This window comes from Saccostrea echinata, unplaced genomic scaffold (genome assembly GCF_033153115.1).
Source record: "Saccostrea echinata isolate AGI-Se365-2 ecotype Australia unplaced genomic scaffold, CSIRO_AGI_Sech_v1 ptg000022l, whole genome shotgun sequence".
In the NCBI taxonomy this organism is placed as follows: Eukaryota; Metazoa; Mollusca; class Bivalvia; order Ostreida; family Ostreidae; genus Saccostrea; species Saccostrea echinata.
Window position 1 is genome coordinate 14,830,710 of NW_026889771.1, and position 16,820 is coordinate 14,847,529.

The 16,820-nt window shown below is 34.3% G+C and overlaps 1 protein-coding gene across 1 annotated transcript; it reads left to right on the top strand.

Moving 5' to 3' along the window:
* The first annotated feature begins 30 nt into the window (after positions 1–30).
* On the top strand, positions 31–9,356 carry LOC133190503 (mitochondrial fission regulator 1-like). The gene is made up of 9 exons (XM_061326164.1): positions 31–103; positions 737–826; positions 1,211–1,426; positions 3,898–4,040; positions 4,660–4,922; positions 5,086–5,237; positions 6,439–6,575; positions 7,399–7,582; positions 7,844–9,356. The coding sequence occupies exons 2-9, from the start codon at positions 752–754 to the stop codon at positions 7,934–7,936; spliced, it is 1,263 nt and encodes a 420-aa protein (XP_061182148.1). The 5' UTR covers positions 31–103; positions 737–751; the 3' UTR covers positions 7,937–9,356.
* Positions 9,357–16,820: the final 7,464 nt, after the last annotated feature.

Genomic DNA, 16,820 nt, shown 5'->3' on the forward strand with positions numbered 1-16,820 from the left:
GGAAATACCGTAATCCCATTGGTTAGGTCTGACACCGGAAGCAACTTTTAAATTGAGTGCGGTATCGGGCATGGTGTTTACAAAATAAGAGAGAAGATCGACGGTAATACTTATGATTTATTTCTTTAATATGTTGAACTTGATTTTAAACATAATAGATTTATTTGAGATAAATTTATTTATTTTAAAAAATGATTGTTTTCAGATCCTCCCATATAATGGAGGGGAGGGGGTAGGGGTCGAAAAACTGTAGTGTATAGCTGTAGGCCCATAGGGCTTTATTACCATTTTTATAGATAAACCAGACTCAATCCCCCCTTTCTATCTACTCTCTCTCTCTCTCTCTCTCTCTCTCTCTCTCTCACATTTTACCTTTACTCTTTCTCTTTCCTCACTGTATTAAAATTTTTACCCTCCAAAGTATTTCCCTGTTTTTGGTAGGTACAAGAATTTTTACCCATAGAATAATGAACAAAGGACAATTCACAATTGTATGGTAAAACTAGGAGCAAAAATCTGAGCAGGGACCTATATACTATACTAGTATATACACACATGTAGGTCCCTGATCTGAGTAACATGAGGGACATGTGATCTGATAGTAATACTTTATTTTTTGACATCTTAGTTCTCAATGTACCTAATTTAAAAAGTGTGTAGGGGGGGGGGGGCATTATGTTAATAATTACAGTATGACAGGTTGGAGAAGTATTATTAAGTAATTTTCCTATTTCAGAAAATCTGTCCAGAGATGGATGTATTTGAAGATGCTGTAACAATTCTTAGAATTGTACTGGATTATGTTGGAGTTGATGCAGATGATTTGGTAAATGTTGTATTATTATTATTAGAATGATGTAAATGACTAAATGTCAATATGAAGGACACTCACAGTTGACTGGTATCTTGAACATAAAATATGATAACTACACCAGGTATGTCTGGAAGTGAGTTTGTTGGTCCTAACTTTTTTTTGTTTGAGTTGAACTTTGATATCTCAAACACCTAATGGATATATCTGGAAGTTTTGCCATGTTCGAGATAGTGAGTTCAATTGTATCTTGAATAATAATGCTCGTTTGCAAGCAAGATTCCTTTGTGGATATTGTTTTTCTTGATTTTTTTTTAAGACAAAGTGCTCATACTTTATGTTTCTTATCAGTGACTGATATGAAAAAAGATGTTTTACTCATATATATTTATTTCAAAGGCCAATTATGCACAGTTCTTATATGTACGAGGCAGAGATGCTCAGAGAGATTTGAGGAGTTCCCTCCGCCATAGATGGGATGTTAACGTGACCCAGAGGAGGCAACGGCTGATTTATAACTGGATCAGATGGCGATCTAACATTCGACACAGAAGTCTGGTGAGGATCTTAGGAACAATTATCCCATCAAAGCCACCAAAGAGACTTAGAATACAGGTAAAAAAAAAATAATATTCATCATCTTCAATAAAACTTGCACTTAAAGGACTTATCGCATGTTTCTAAATTATTTAAAGTTAAAAGCGTAAAACATTCACTATGACCACAGTTTATAAATTTTGTGTTTTTACTGCGGATAAACCGCGGTAATTAATCAATTATTGACTCAAATGAAAACCCCTGATTTAAAAATCTAAGTTTATTAGATAGCGATCACGTGACCCTGTGACGTCAAAGGCGACAATGGCTGATCAGCTCTTCACGTTAATCTTACGAAAATATACGCGATACAACCTGAATTTTCTGCATTGTGGACGATCAAATCGCTTATTTTATCGATATGAAATTTAATATCCAACTTTATATGTTAGAACTGCCAGCAAGAAAAAATCTGAAAAATCTGTTAACATTGTAAAGTAGCAGCGACGATAGCGAGGGAGAAGCGGCGAAGACAAAGAAACTCGCCATCAAAATACGATTTGATTTGTCATCTTATCACATGTATTTACATATTTGATTCACAAATTTAACATTATATAACTTTGTTGTTCTTCGATGTAAACATAATATTAATTTATGCAAGTCTTCATATGTATTTTAAAGGATGGCGATCTTGAAAAATAATTTCCCAATCAAAATATTGCTGTAATCAGAGCTACAGATTCTAAATGTTTGGAATAAAAAAACGAAAATATCTCATAAGCCTTATACCTTAGAACTAGTTAATGTTTCTACAGTAATTGAAAAGCACATTAAGAATTTATTTTTTCAGCATTTTTCGTAATTAAGCTGCATTTGTCGTTGATAACTCCGTAAGTAGTGTGTATATTCTCATCTCTCTATCACTGAATTGTCTCCTATGACGTCAGAGCAGTATTTCGCCGAAATCCAAGTGAAATATGCATATTGCCGTATTTGAATTTCAACTCTCAATATCTCTTAAAATATGCTTTCAACAACGTTTATTGTATTCAGTATTTTAATAAACAAGGTTGTAGATAATATTTTTCATAAAATTACGATTTTTGCAAAATCATGCGATAAGTCCTTTAAAACAATGTTGATATCTTATATATAATAATGATCATTCCATTTAAAACATAAGCAGAAATCAAAACAGGTTGTCTATCTATAATTAAGGAATGTAATGTGGAAAAACTGATAGTCTAAGGGGTGATTCTCTGCGGTATTTTTTCTCGGTTTGATACACGGTGCAAAATCTCCATTTTCGGTTCGGTTCATTTTTCAGTCGGACTGATAGTTTATAAAATAATCTTTAACAGTCAATTCATTCAAATCAATTTCTCCTAGTCAATTTGCACATAACTGATAAATTAAGTGACTAGATTTAATGAAAGAAAACATAAAACAGTGTTGAATTTGTTTCCTTCTATCAAAATGTATTGTATGGAAAATAACCGTACTGAGACAAAATTATACAATACGTATTGTATCGTGAAGGAGGCATATTGTTTCACCCCTAAAAACTGATGATAGGAAATTGTGAAACAATTGAAATTTTTGTTTTCTGAATAAAAATTCTTAAAATTAATGTGAAGTCAAATCAAAAGTGATTCTAGTTAAAATTAGAAATAATGATGAATATGATTAATGAACACTAATGTAAATGAATAATTAGAGTGGATTTTACAATTTCTGGTGATTGTTTTACCTTATAAATACAAAAACATTAGGTACCTAAGAATTGGGCCAAAAATGAAATTCGCTTTGTTTGGCATTGCTGGCTGACTCACATAAATCGGTGTGGTCCGAAGAATTTTTTCAACAGATATTGATTATAATTTTTATTTCGTTATATTCATCCGGATGTAGGTGTTTGTACATTTGGGTAATTTATACAGAATGGGAAATAATCATGTAAATGCTTGATTGATAGAACAGTTTTTATTTATAAGCGTCTATGTGATGATGTATAAATGCGTATCACGATCAAATCCAAGCATGGCTGTCGAAAGCGGTAAAATGTAAACTCGGTATAACAGAAGTTGATGGCATGACTCTCTGTGGTAATGTTTTAAATGGCAAAAGTAAACTGATGAATCAGAAATACCAGTTCGAAATAGAAATTTCATGGTACAATGTCTGTCCGATTTGCTAGATGAATCTAGCTGCCATGCTTGGATTCGTGCACATGATAACGACTTTACACTAATTTAATGGTGGTGATTTTTAATACCATGTATATTAAAGGTTTAAATCTAATAGGGCTTGAAAATCAATCACAAAACTGAGAATCAATTACTTGTATCAGTATCAGTATGTTACATTTATACTTGCATTTTAGTAAAAGATTAAAATTCATTAGCATTTCGTAAGAGAATGATTTGATGAAAATAATGTCTTTAACACATCACTGATTTTAATAAGCAATAATTTATTAAGAATATGAAAGTATCAGGGTGAAACATTTACAATAGAGCTGTTGATCCTGTTTTTTGAATTTACAGCAACATCTGCTCCGCCCGAGAAGGCAGCGATTGGACAGCTGGAGCAGTGACTCCTCCCTCCTGTCAGTGTGTACAAATGCAACTTCAGGAGATGATCCACATTGGATAGAAGAGGACCTGGGCAACAATTTAATCAGATTCAGGTTTTTTCATATTCTCTTCATTATAATGCTGCAATTAGGAATCGGTTCAGAGGTTTTATTGGCTGCAAGTCAGAACAAAATCAAAGCTTCAGTTGACAGTATTGTTTGTAGTTTAATCCTTGATTTATAGTCAAGCTCTTGATATGGTGTCCATAAATCCATTCTAATTTATGAAAAATCACTAGTATTTTTTGTTTCAAAGCCAGTCGAATATTGTATGCAAATTACTTGAAAACATTATGATTAAAGAAGATATACTAAACTTATTCCAGCATTGTAAAAAGTTTAATACATTATTTCACACTAAATTCAAATTTTTGCTGTTTTGGTTTGCCATTGTTGTTTGAACATAAAAAAAATATTCATTAGGAAATAATTTACATGGACATGTATATCACAAGTCCTTGAGGCTTGTTATTGTTGAAGTAATTTACCATCTCTGGGGTTTAAGCCTGGTGTTTATCAGACAGACTAACTTCCTCAAAATGACAACACTGTTTTTTTCATCATGTCTTTTTTATTGTTGATAAGGCAACCTCGTTTTCCTTAGAATGTTACAGATATTTATTTGTCATGATTATTCAAATGTGTAAATGTTCATTGGTTGCTTTGTAAACAGGGCTAAGAGAGAGGAGGGATCCAGTGATACAGAACTGGAGAGTGTGTACGGAGAGGGGGAGGGGGAGGAAGAGGCAGAGGAATTGTTTACGGTGCGGCCAGACGATGTTCCTCTGATGAACTCTACCATGATATCCTCTGTCTCCATGACCTCTGACCCCAATGCTATCAGTAAAATCAACGCTTTACAAGACGAGCTGTCCACTCTCCGGCAACAGATTGCTATGTTAGTAGTGAACCAGGAACAGATTAATAAGTCTCAGTGTAAGTTTTGCCATTCAGACATCAATTTTATGCAATGTATACTAAATATTTGATTAGTGAATATCAAAGATTTATTCTTTTGAATATGTTTTGTTTAAAGATTGAATTAATGAAGCCACTTTTTGTAAATGATTTTAATACAGTCTATTTCTCTCCTCTACAGTATTACCTCCTTCAAATTTGAACTCAATAGTTCATACCCCGCCACAGATCTCAGGTGTTCCCCCAGCCCCTCCCCCACCTCCCCCACTACCTATACAGAACACATCAACACCTGTGAAGAAGGAGCCTGCTACAGATGAGATGCTAAAAGTGGTATATATACAATTTATTTATTTAAGGAATGAATTTAATAACCCAATTTATACTGTATAAACTGGGTTGGGACAGTTTAGCTATATAAATCTCGAAGCAGTTTATAAAAAAGCGTAAACTGTCCCAACCCAGTTTATACTGTATAAATTGGGTAGCTACTGGTATTAAATTCATTCCTTATAATTTAATTTTCATTCATTTAGTGTAAGAAAATAAAAAAGTGTCCTAAACAATGACTGACTTCAAATTGTACAAAATTTAAATATTATGTCAGGTGGAACGATATGTTTTTGTGTCATTGTGACGTAGACAACACAATTTATGCCATATAAAGCAGGCCTCTATGTGACTTCTAAAATTTAGGCGCCAACTGACTCCTAATCAAAATAATTTATTCGCCTATTAGGCATCAATTTAAAAACTGATATTAGTCAATATACAGAGACATGTCCATTGCTAACTTTTTAAACTTCTTTTCTGCTCTATAAATAAAAATTGAAAATATTTATAGTTCAGTAATTTGACGAACACCAAGTCAATTTAAAATGGTTGCCAATTTGGCGACTTATAGAAAAATTTTAGGCGCCAATCATAATTTTTAGGCACCATGGCGACTAAATTAGTCGCCAATTAGAGCCCTGTAAAGTAAATTTTTATCCAGTCAAATGGTGCATTATAACCAGAATTAAATTATTTAAGGAATGAATTTAATAGCTACCCAATTTATACGTTATAAAGTGGGTTGGGGCAGTTTATGCTTTTGTAAACTGTTTCAACCCACTTTATACCGTATAAATTGGGTAGCTATTAATTTCATTCCTTCTAATTTAATTTTCATTCATTTAGTGTAAGAAAAAAAGATGATTGTCCTTTAAAAATGACTTTGAATTGTACAAAATTTAAATGTAACTTCAGGTGGATCGATATGTTTTTGATGCAAGTCATTGTGACGTAGGCAACCCAATTTACACAATATAAAGTAAATTTTTATCCAATCAAATACTGCGTTATAACCAGAATTAAAGTATATAAAATTGTAATGAACAGCTTTTGCTGAAATACTCATGTAAAATATTGATATTACAAGATTAGGACCTTAAAGAGGACATCTTTTAAAATTACTTAAAATCTACGTATTGTACCAGTAAGTAAAACTTTCTTTCATCCTGTTTTAGTTTTTTTTTTATTTTTGGTATTGAAGAGGTTGGAGAAAATAGAAGAAGGTAGAGTGGGGAATAGAAACACACCTGACGTCATCCCAGCTCCCACAAATAAAGTTCCCACTATGTCTGAGGTGTTAAAGGGACTGAGCTCAGTTAAACTTAGATCCATCCAGAGGTAAGGAACAGCATTTTGTATTTTATCGAAATCGGGGGTGGGGGGTGGGGGTGGATCTAATGCTTCGAGGTTATTTTCTTTTATACCTGAATAATTTTTTAAAGAGCAGGGTGCAAAGAACTGTTGAGTAGGGGAAATAACAGCAATAGGTAACACTCGTTTTAAAATTTTCATTTTTAAAATCTTTCCAGGGTTCAAAATAATTAAGGGCCTGGTAGTCTGGGCCATTAAATTTTGGATATGAGCTAGTATTTTTTAGAGAGTGCGTGTCCTTGGGGCCAGTGATTTTTAATGCATAATTCTATTAATATTCATTCACAGTCCTTGAGAGGTTTGTGCTACAAAGTTCCATTTGAATTTAAGAAATTTCTTGTAAAATATTCAGTTTAGAGCCCATGACCAATGAAAGCAAAAAAAATTTTGAGCCCTGATTTGATAATTTACTTTAAAATTAATAAGTAATTGAGATTGAGATGATATCAATACCTAAAGGTACAATGTAAATAATTCTTTTTGGAAAATGAATGGAAACCATGATGTGTATATATGTGTGTAAATCAAATGGTTGTTTGCTTACTTTATCAATGGCAATGTTGTATTACCCCTATAAAGATCTATATAAGGTCTCTGAAGCTATCATTGACCAGCTAGAAGAATGGTAAAGAAAATGGCAAAAATACTGATGGCATTGAATTACTGAGGTGATGGTCAGGTAGATTGCCAGTGTTCAGAAAGCTAGTGATTCAGAGGGCCCAGGTTTGAATTTGTCTAACTTTGTATATAGTGCATTAAGTAGTCAGAGTAATTCTCATTTATTTTAAAGGTCACCGGGAGGGACCCCACTCAAGCCAAAGATTGCCTCCCAACCTACCGCTGACCCAGCCTCTATGATTGCTCTGGCCCTACAGAAGAAGTTTGCCAATCAACACTTCCACAGCCCTGAAATTGATCGAGAGAATGAAAATCATGATTTCAGCTCCGCTGATGAGAACAGTCCACATGTGCCAGTAATTTTTCAGTTTTTTGTTGTTTTTTTTTAAAATTTTATTTATTTTGATAGGTAGATGAATGAAATCCTGAGAAAAAAAAGCAGAGATAGACAAAATTGTTAAAAGGGAAGTAGTTCCATTGAAAGCAGTACAAATACAATTTCTGATGATTTCATTTATGCTAGACTTTAAGATTTAATTTTTAGAATTTTAATATCTGCTGAGAATTTTTTAATTGCAGCTGAAATATAAAACTTTCTGTTATGATTTTTTTTTTAGAAAACCTTCACTGGGAAGAATCCAAAGCGAAGATCACTTCTGTTTAATGAAAGAAGAAAGAGCTATGGTCCACTCAAAGATATAAATGTATAAAATACATTATTGTTAGTAGACAGACAAACTCTATTGACCGTTTAAGACATTTTTACTTTTATGGAGTATTTTATGTACAAGTATGCTGTAAACCATCTTTTCTTCATGTGCAACTTACATTTTACTTTCACAAGTTTTTGCATGGAAACAAAATTGATAAAAGTGATAAAAGTTCATTTCTTCAAAGGAGTATATTGTACCGTTTTATAAAAACACAGGCAACTTAAGACCAACAAATATGTAAAAGAAAATCAGGATGTACAAGGTTGTTTAAAATGTTTCGTTTACAAAATCATGAAAGTTGCAAGGGAAATTTAGTTATTAAACGCTTGCTGCAAAATCAGCTAAAGTGCTTTTCATGCTTTAAAGAAAACCACATTCTTTAATGGCCAAATGGTAACATAATTGTACATACATGTGAGCAAAATATTTTTCTGAAAGTGGTTTTGTACCTGAATCTATAAGCTCTTTTTTTGGTATATAACAAGGCAGAATTGTCCATAAATCAATGTTTGACATAATCATGAAAAAAGAATTTTTCTCACATACTGTAAACATGGAAATTTTTACATCTAAAAATGCTAGAAAAATCTTTCTCATAAATATTCTTCCTTGAGTAATGCCTTTTTATAATACATATATATTTTATTTAGCACAATATGTTTTCCTAGTAACATAAAAAAATTCTGATGTACATTGTTTCTGCTTCTGATCTGCTGAAAATAACATGTGTAAATCTTCATCTAGTTACTTAAAGTATTTTTTTTTTAATTTATTGTCAATGGAAGCCTGAAGATCATCAATAGACAAAGAGAGATAATCAATCTGTACAAGGGTCCCCTAGTTGATGTATATTTTTATTTTTCAATAATATGGTTTTTTTTTTAATTTTACATGAAGCTGTTTATTTTTAAATGTTGTTAAGGAACCTATATACATGTACATGTATATAAATTACAGGTATAGTATTGTAAATCAGAAAAAGTAGATATTAGCCAAAATACAACAGACAGTGTTATACATTTGCTATTGTATATAAATGTACATGCATTTTATGTACAGTGTATATCTCTCTTATCATTTCGACACATTTCGGATGACCTCAGGTTTCTAGCAAGTTTTATTTTATGATAGTTACCAGAACATACTAGCATAGCTTCCAGACTATAAGTGTTTAGCATTCTAGGTGACTTTTAAAAGCATCCTTCAGTTTTATTGTTTAAAAAGAAAAACGGTTATAAATGTGTCAAATTAGGCAATGGTTTGTGATACCTGTCAAAAGTCTTTTTATGAGAAACACTTATTTACTTGTTTATTAAAGTTTTTTTTCTCTCTTTTTTTTAATTTTGCACATTTGATTTTAGTGAGTCAACTTGATGAACATGCTTTCATATTATAAAAAGCGTAAAAAAAACCCTCAGATCTTGTCTCTTGTCATTGTATTTGTAGTTTCTTTCAAAGCATATACAGTGGACCCTTGGTATTTCGAACACCGATATCGCGAATATCATGGATATTGCTTGCAATGAATGATAAATTTTTTTCGAAATTTATTTTTTTTTTCTTTACATTTGTGGATTTTAACCCATGAATCCCATTCACCATCCAACACCTTAATTTGGAATTTCTTAATCTATTAGGTTCCATATAGAAAAAAAATAAATGTCAGGCACGTAGCATTCAGTTTGAAAGTGTATGTTGGGATGGGGAAAAATGACAACTTGCCTGAAAAAAATCTTTGACTAGCCCTCCCCTCCCCCCCCCCCCCCCCCGCAAGAGGAGAATTTTCCAAACTCCAAATTTTATTTCGGGGTGGGGGTCTATTAATGTATGAGGGATTTGACTATATTGTATCAGGAAGGGGGTAGCCTTTCAATGAACATTTTCATACTAAATTAATAGTAAATTAATTTCATTCGGTCAATCCATAGATATATCGACTTCACAGAAAAGCATATCGAGCTCTCTCTTCTGCTTGGTAGATTTAAATATTTGTTCTGACAAATGAGATACCTTGCAATTGTTCTGACAAGTTAATGTGTTCTTCGTTCGAACGGAAAATATATGTATATATGTTCTTCGACGAATTATATATACTCGTAATGTTGAAAGAAAGTAGATTAAATTTTTTTGGAATTGTTCGGACGAACTGGATATTTGCTTGGACAACTTAGCGAATTACATATCCGAACAGATAGATTTACTGTTCTGACCAAAAGGAGGGGGGGAACACTCTTGCCCATTCCCCTTTGCCCCCCCTCCCAAAAAAAAGGGAGAGGATTCATTGACATTCATTTACACTCTCCTCGAAAAAGGGTAGGAATGTCAATTAATTTACATTTGTTATTTGTGGCTCGCCCCCTAAACTTACAGCTTACATTGTTAGTAACTGAAATTTGAATAATACATGATGAAAAACTTATAATCTGAAGACTGTGAAATTCTTTAAAATAACCTGAAGACTGTATGAGAGAGAGAGAGAGAGATGAAAACGTTAGTAAATTTAAAATCTGAACACACGCCAGACCATGGAAAGCAAAGACTTTAACTTTTTTTTTGTATATAGTTTTTATAAGTAAAAAAAAAAGAAGCATGGCTCTAGATGAAATGTAAAAGTCACAAAACTGTTTTAGATACTCAGAAAAAAGTAGACTAGGGCTACTAGACTAGAAAGCTGCAGAAATTATGGACAGCTCAATTTAAGGCAGAAAGGGGGGGGGGGTAGGAGACCAATCAAAAAGGCATGTAGAGCACGGGGAAAGCGCGGCCATAGTATAAAGCTATCAATTTTGTAATTGACAGTGTGTTCACATGAATCATCTGGTTGTCATGGTAATTATTATGGCTGTAACAGGAAGAGGCATCTGCTTTGCGGTGTACTTTTATTTTTAAAGTAGTAATTAGTTGATTATGCAGTAAAACACTGAAACTTGCGGCAGTACTGGTAAATTGCAGTCCAAAATTAAGAATGAAAAACAAAATGGTCAGAGACTATTATATATGCTAACTGGATATTATCGAATGTGCCTTTGTTCATACAATTCAGGTTCTGTTGAAATGGAAAATTTAGGTTCTGTTGAAAAATAGTTAGAGGTCAGACCTAGAGAATTCTAAAACTTGCTTCGGGAATTTTTTTTAATTGTCTTGAAGGTTAATGTGATTATGAGCATCCAAAGTTATAACAATAGTTATTATACATAATCTATATTTAAGATTAAACCTAGGATTTCAGCCAAATTATATACAGATGTAGCCCTGTCTCTCAATTTAACCAGAATCATCACTATATTGAAAACTCTCTCGCTCTCCATTTTAAAAATAAAATATTCGAGATAAAGAAAAAAATATGAATTTTTATTATGTTGAGTTACGATTGACTCATCAATTTAAAATACTGAAGATCTAATTTTATCGGGGTAAAAAGCACATTTTTACGCACTTCCGGAACTGCATGTGAACTGTATTAATCTCAGCAGTGATATGGCTGGCCGTCCTCTTCCACATATTTCACTTATTAGTTATTCTGAAGATTGCAGGGTAGAATTACCCAAAAAGAGGAGAAATATGCTTTTTGTGAGTATTTATGCTGTATTTATGCAACAAGGAATGTTCAGTTTTGCAAGTGGGTTTAACGGTAAAGTTAAACGAGCAATCATAACAGTGGCCAGTGGAAATTTACTTATATATGAGAGCAAGGTCTAGTACATATAATTAAAGTAAGGAATGAGTTATCAGATTATTCAATAATTAAATAGTTTTAATATTGAGATTTTTCAAGATTGTTCATGTTGTTAGGTGACATTTTTAGCCGGTTTATGGTTCAATTTGAGTAAATAACCACCTCCTCCCCCTCTCGCGACCGACTGATTTCAATCCTTGTAAATCCCACTGAAACAAAGAAAATATTTTTTTGAATTACAATCAGCAGATCTGGTGCAATCACAAGATTTAGCTACGTAGCTTAAATTTCCTACCGTAGCTTTATTTAGCTATTTTAATGCAATTTTTCACAATTCTGTTTTTATTCATAATAGACAAAAAAGAAATGCTAATTCAAGAAAAATGTGATTTAGTAGCTTAATAAAGCTACTTCAGGTAGGTAAATAAAGCTATGTAGGTCAAGCTACGTAGCTAAATCTAGAGATTGTACCAGACATGACAATTGTCCAATCAGTTAAGATATTGACTTAAGATTTGATTGCGATGTTAATCAGAGTATCAAAAAATATGCGAATTTAATTGTACACACTTCCGGTAAGGTGAACCGTATTCTCAGTAAAACGGAGGGCGGCCCTTTTCCATTGCTGTAATATACACAAGATCTGAAGATCTTAAGATAAGAATTACTCAACTGGAGGAGAAATATTTTTGTAAGTTTTTATAAACTGTTGTTTATGCATGCGAAAAGTATCGTAAGAGTGACACAGATTTGGTAGTAGGTTTAACGGTAAAGTTAAACGAACAATCGTATCAGTGGTCAGCTCTTTTTTTAAAAAGAATACGTCATTTTAAATTAATGGTTAAGTGTAGATAAAGTAAGAACTATGTTTGTTCAGGGCATCTCATTAACACTTTAATTTAAAAATATATAATACAGTTTGAAGTGGCCTTGTGTGGTATATAGTAAACAGTAAAGTCACTCTTCTTTTGCTCTACTTCTAATGGGTCTCTAGGATTTTAAATCTGAACTTTGTAGGGCCAAACTATGGTAAAATTCCTTTGATTTTCCAAAGAGTTGTTAGGTTATATTAGATAAGGTTTTTGGTTCACTAGCATACTGTATAGTAGTAATTAGTAAACTAGCATATTGTATAGTAGTAAAATGCATAGTGTATAGTAGCAAACTAGCATATTGTATAGAAATGAACTAGCATATTGTATAGTAGTAAACTAGCATACTTTATAGTAGAAAACTAGCATACTGTATAGTTGAAAACTAGCATACTCTAAAGTAGAAAACTAGCATACTGTATAGTAGTAAACTAGCATACTGTATAGTAGTAAACTAGCATACTGTATAGTTGAAAAGTAGCATACTCTAAAGTAGAAAACTAGCATACTGTATAGTTGAAAACTAGCATACTCTAAAGTAGAAAACTAGCATACTGTATAGTAGTAAAGTAGCCTACCGTAGAGTAGTAAATTAGCATGTTGTATACATGTATTATGCAGAAGGAAGTTTAGGCTGACTCTTTATTTGCTTACTTATTTTTCATCTAATTTTCAAGTAATGATTATGTGTACACGAATTTTCGATTATTTGTTTCATTGTTGTGATTTCTTACTAACCTGTCAGTTTTATATTTTCAGGGCCTGCGACGAAGGACGACGCGGGAGGACCGAGGCTGTCCAACAGAAGAAGAGGAGTCCCTTGCCCAGCTATGTCCGGCGACCAACATTGGTGAAAGTGGTAAGTAAGAAGCTGCTTTTGTTGCACTTTTGAATTTCCGTTAGAACCCCAAGTGAGGGTAAAGTTGGAGCTGCACTTGGTCTTTGCACTCTGTGAATTTTAATGACTCTTTCCCACTTGATATGAAGTCTTCATGTTTCATTAACATGTCTTGGTTTTGCTTTGTTAGCAGAAGGACGTTTAGACTGACCAGGATCCCGAAGCTAGAAGATCCCATTCAACTGCAGTCACCACTGGAAGATGCGGTAAGATTCAGACTCTACTTCTTGCACCCTTTCATGACCGTGTCAGGTCATGACCTACTGATTTCCAATTGATAGGATGTAGATGACGTGGCCTATCAGAAGAAAAGTGCAAGGAACCAATTCCGCGACCAGGAAGCCTTATAGAGAAGCTTTTTTGATTTACTCCATTTTGTTTCTTTTTCTGTCTCCTATCCCCTCCCTACTCTAACATAACTAACCAACCACCTTCCCCTTCCCTCTTCCCTTTCCCTCTTTTACCCTTTCCTGATCTAACTGTCTTTATTTGCTAACTTATTTTTCATCTAATTTTTATGTCATGATTATGTGTACGCGAATTTTTGGTGATTTGTTTCTTTGTTGTGATTTTTTACTAACCTTCTGTCAGTTTTATATTTTCATGGACTGCGACGAAGGACGACGCAGGAGGACCAAGGGCGACCAACAGAAGAAGAAGAGTCCTTGCTCAGCTATGGCCGGCGACGAACATTGGTGAAAGCTGTAAGTAAGAAACTGCTTTTGTTACACTTTGGAATTTCCATCTGAAACCCAAGTGAGGGTGAGGTTGAAACTGCACTTGCTCTTTGCACTCTTTGAATTTTAATGACTCTTTCTCACTTGATATGAAGTCTTCATGTTTCATTAATATGTCTTTGTTTTCCTTTGTTAGCAGAAGGAAGTTTAAGCTGACCCAGATCCCGTTGCTAGAAGATCCCATTCAACTACAGTCACCACTTGGAGATGCGGTAAGATTCAGACTCTACTTCTTGCACCCTTTCATGACTGTGCCATTTGATGTTGACCGTATCAGGCCTTGACCTACTGATTTCCAATTGACAGGATGCAGATGACGTGGCCCATCAGAGGAACAGCACAAGGAACCAATTCCGCGACCAGGAAACCTTATAGAAAAGCGTTTTTGATTTATTACTCTCTGTTTCTTTTTCTGTCTCCTATCCTCTCCCTACTCTATCATAACTAACCAACCACCTTCCCCCTCTCCCTTCCATTTCCCTCTTTTACCCTTTTCTGATCTAACTGTCTTTATTTGCTTATGTATTTTTCATCTTATTTTCATGTATAATGATTATGTGTACACGAATTTTCAATGATTTGTTTCACTGTTGTGATTTTTTACTAACCTTCTGTCAGTTTATGTATTTTCAGGGCCTGCGACGAAGGACGATGCGAGAGGACCAAGACTGGTCAAAAGAAGAAGAGGAGTTCATTTCCCAGCTTTCTCCGGCGACCAACATTGGTGAAGGCGGTATGTAAGAAACTGCTTTTGTTACACTTTGGAATTTCCGTTTGAAACCCAAGTGAGGGTAAGATTGGAACTGCACTTGCTCTTTGCACTCTTTGTGAATTTTAATGACTCTTTCTCCCTTGATATGAAGTCTTCATGTTTCATTAATATGTCTAGATCTTGATTTTGCTTTGTTAGCAGAAGAAAGTTTAGGCTGACCCGGATCCCATAGCTAGGAGATCCCATTCAACTGCAATCACCACTGGAAGATGCGGTAAGATTCAGACTCTACTTCTTGCACCCTTTCATGACTGTGCCATTTGATGTTGACCGTATCAAGCCTTGACCTACCGATTTCCAGTTGACAGGATGCAGATGATGTGACCCATCAGAAGAAGAGTGCAAGGAACCAATTCCTCGAACAGTAAACCTTACAGAGAAGCATTTTTGATTTATTCCTTTCTGTCTCTTTTTCTGTCTCCTATCCCCTTCCTACTCTAACATAACTAACCATCCACCTTCCCCTTCCCTTTCCCTCTTTTACCCTTTTCTGATCTGACTGTCTTTATTTGCTAACTTATTTTTCATCTAATTTTCATGTAATGATAATGTGTACGTGAATTTTCGGTGATTTGTTTCATTGTTGTGATTTTTTACTAACCATCTGTCAGTTTATGTATTTTCAGGGCCTGCAACGAAGGAAGACGCGGGAGGACTAGGGTTGAACAACAGAAGAAGAGGATACCATTGTCCAGCTATGTCTGGCGGCCAACATTGGTGAAAGCGTTAAGTAAGATGTTACTTTTGATGCACCTTGGGAATTCCTGATTTCCATTATAACTTTATCATATTGGCTATAGTACTCCTTTTAACCTCCTGACTTTTATCTGTTATCAGAAGAAGGGTTAAACAAGCCTTGATATTACTGAGGTACAATTCCATGGTTTTTCAGCAGGAGGAAAGGGTAAGATTAACGTTTTTAACACCTGTGTTTTGTTAATTCGTATCATTTTCACTTAATGAAGATTGTGAACACTATTGACCTCTTGTCTTCCTGCCATAGAGATGCAGAGTAAGACAACCCTCTTTCTCCAGGTCTGAATATGAAACTCATATGAAAATCAAGAGTGCTCCAAGTGCAGAAAACAACTGCAGCCAACCCAAATCTGGTAAGATACAATGTGCACATGTTGCACTCTGTCGACTTTAATTGAATTCCCTTCACAAGTCTTGGTACACCTCTTTTACTTGTTGACATTCATGTAAACAGGTCAGGCTTAGTCTGGTATTGATCCTAAGACATAGAGCAGACTGTAGCCTGCCAGAAGGAATGAAAAGAGTTCAGGGATGAATTGGGGCCAACACAAGCATTGATGGTAAGGTTTGCAATATTACATCTTGCACTCTGTCAAATTCCATTTCTCTTTATGTTGAAGAGTTTTTACTTTTGCTTTGATCTGAAATTTTCATGTCTCTTTCTCACTTGATATGAAATCTTCCTGGTTTTTTTTTTGTGATGTCTTGGCTTTGCTTTGTTAGCAGAAAGAGGTTTAAACTGACCAGGAACCTTAAGTGAGAAGGAATTTGTCTCCCATTCAACTGCACCTACCACTGAAAGATGTGGAGAGATTTGGGTTCTCCTTCCTGCACACTTTCCCTAGTCTGAATTTCAATTGAATTTATCTGAATCGGGATTTGACCTGTTGACTTCTTATTAAAAGGATGCAAAGCAGCAGAACCTACAAAGAGGACCAAGGGCAGACAACAAAAGAAGAGGAGCAGCAGGACCCATGAAGAGGAGTCTAACACCAGCCAACAGAAAAAGAGGAGCTGCAGGACCCATGAAGAGGAGCAGCAGAACCCTTGATTGATTGATTGATTGTATGTTGTTTAACGTTCCTCTCGAGAATTTTTCACTCATATGGAGACGCCACCACTTGCCGGTGGAGAGCTGCAAATTTTGTCCTATGCTCGGCACTTACGGCC

Bases quoted from the DNA above. Each gene is read 5' to 3' on its own strand.
- LOC133190503 (XM_061326164.1), top strand. From the start codon at position 752: ATGGATGTATTTGAAGATGCTGTAACAATTCTTAGAATTGTACTGGAT. The intron at 4,041-4,659 runs GTTTTTTCATAT...CTTTGTAAACAG, and splicing joins AACAATTTAATCAGATTCAG to GGCTAAGAGAGAGGAGGGAT. The intron at 6,576-7,398 runs GTAAGGAACAGC...TTTATTTTAAAG, and splicing joins AAACTTAGATCCATCCAGAG to GTCACCGGGAGGGACCCCAC.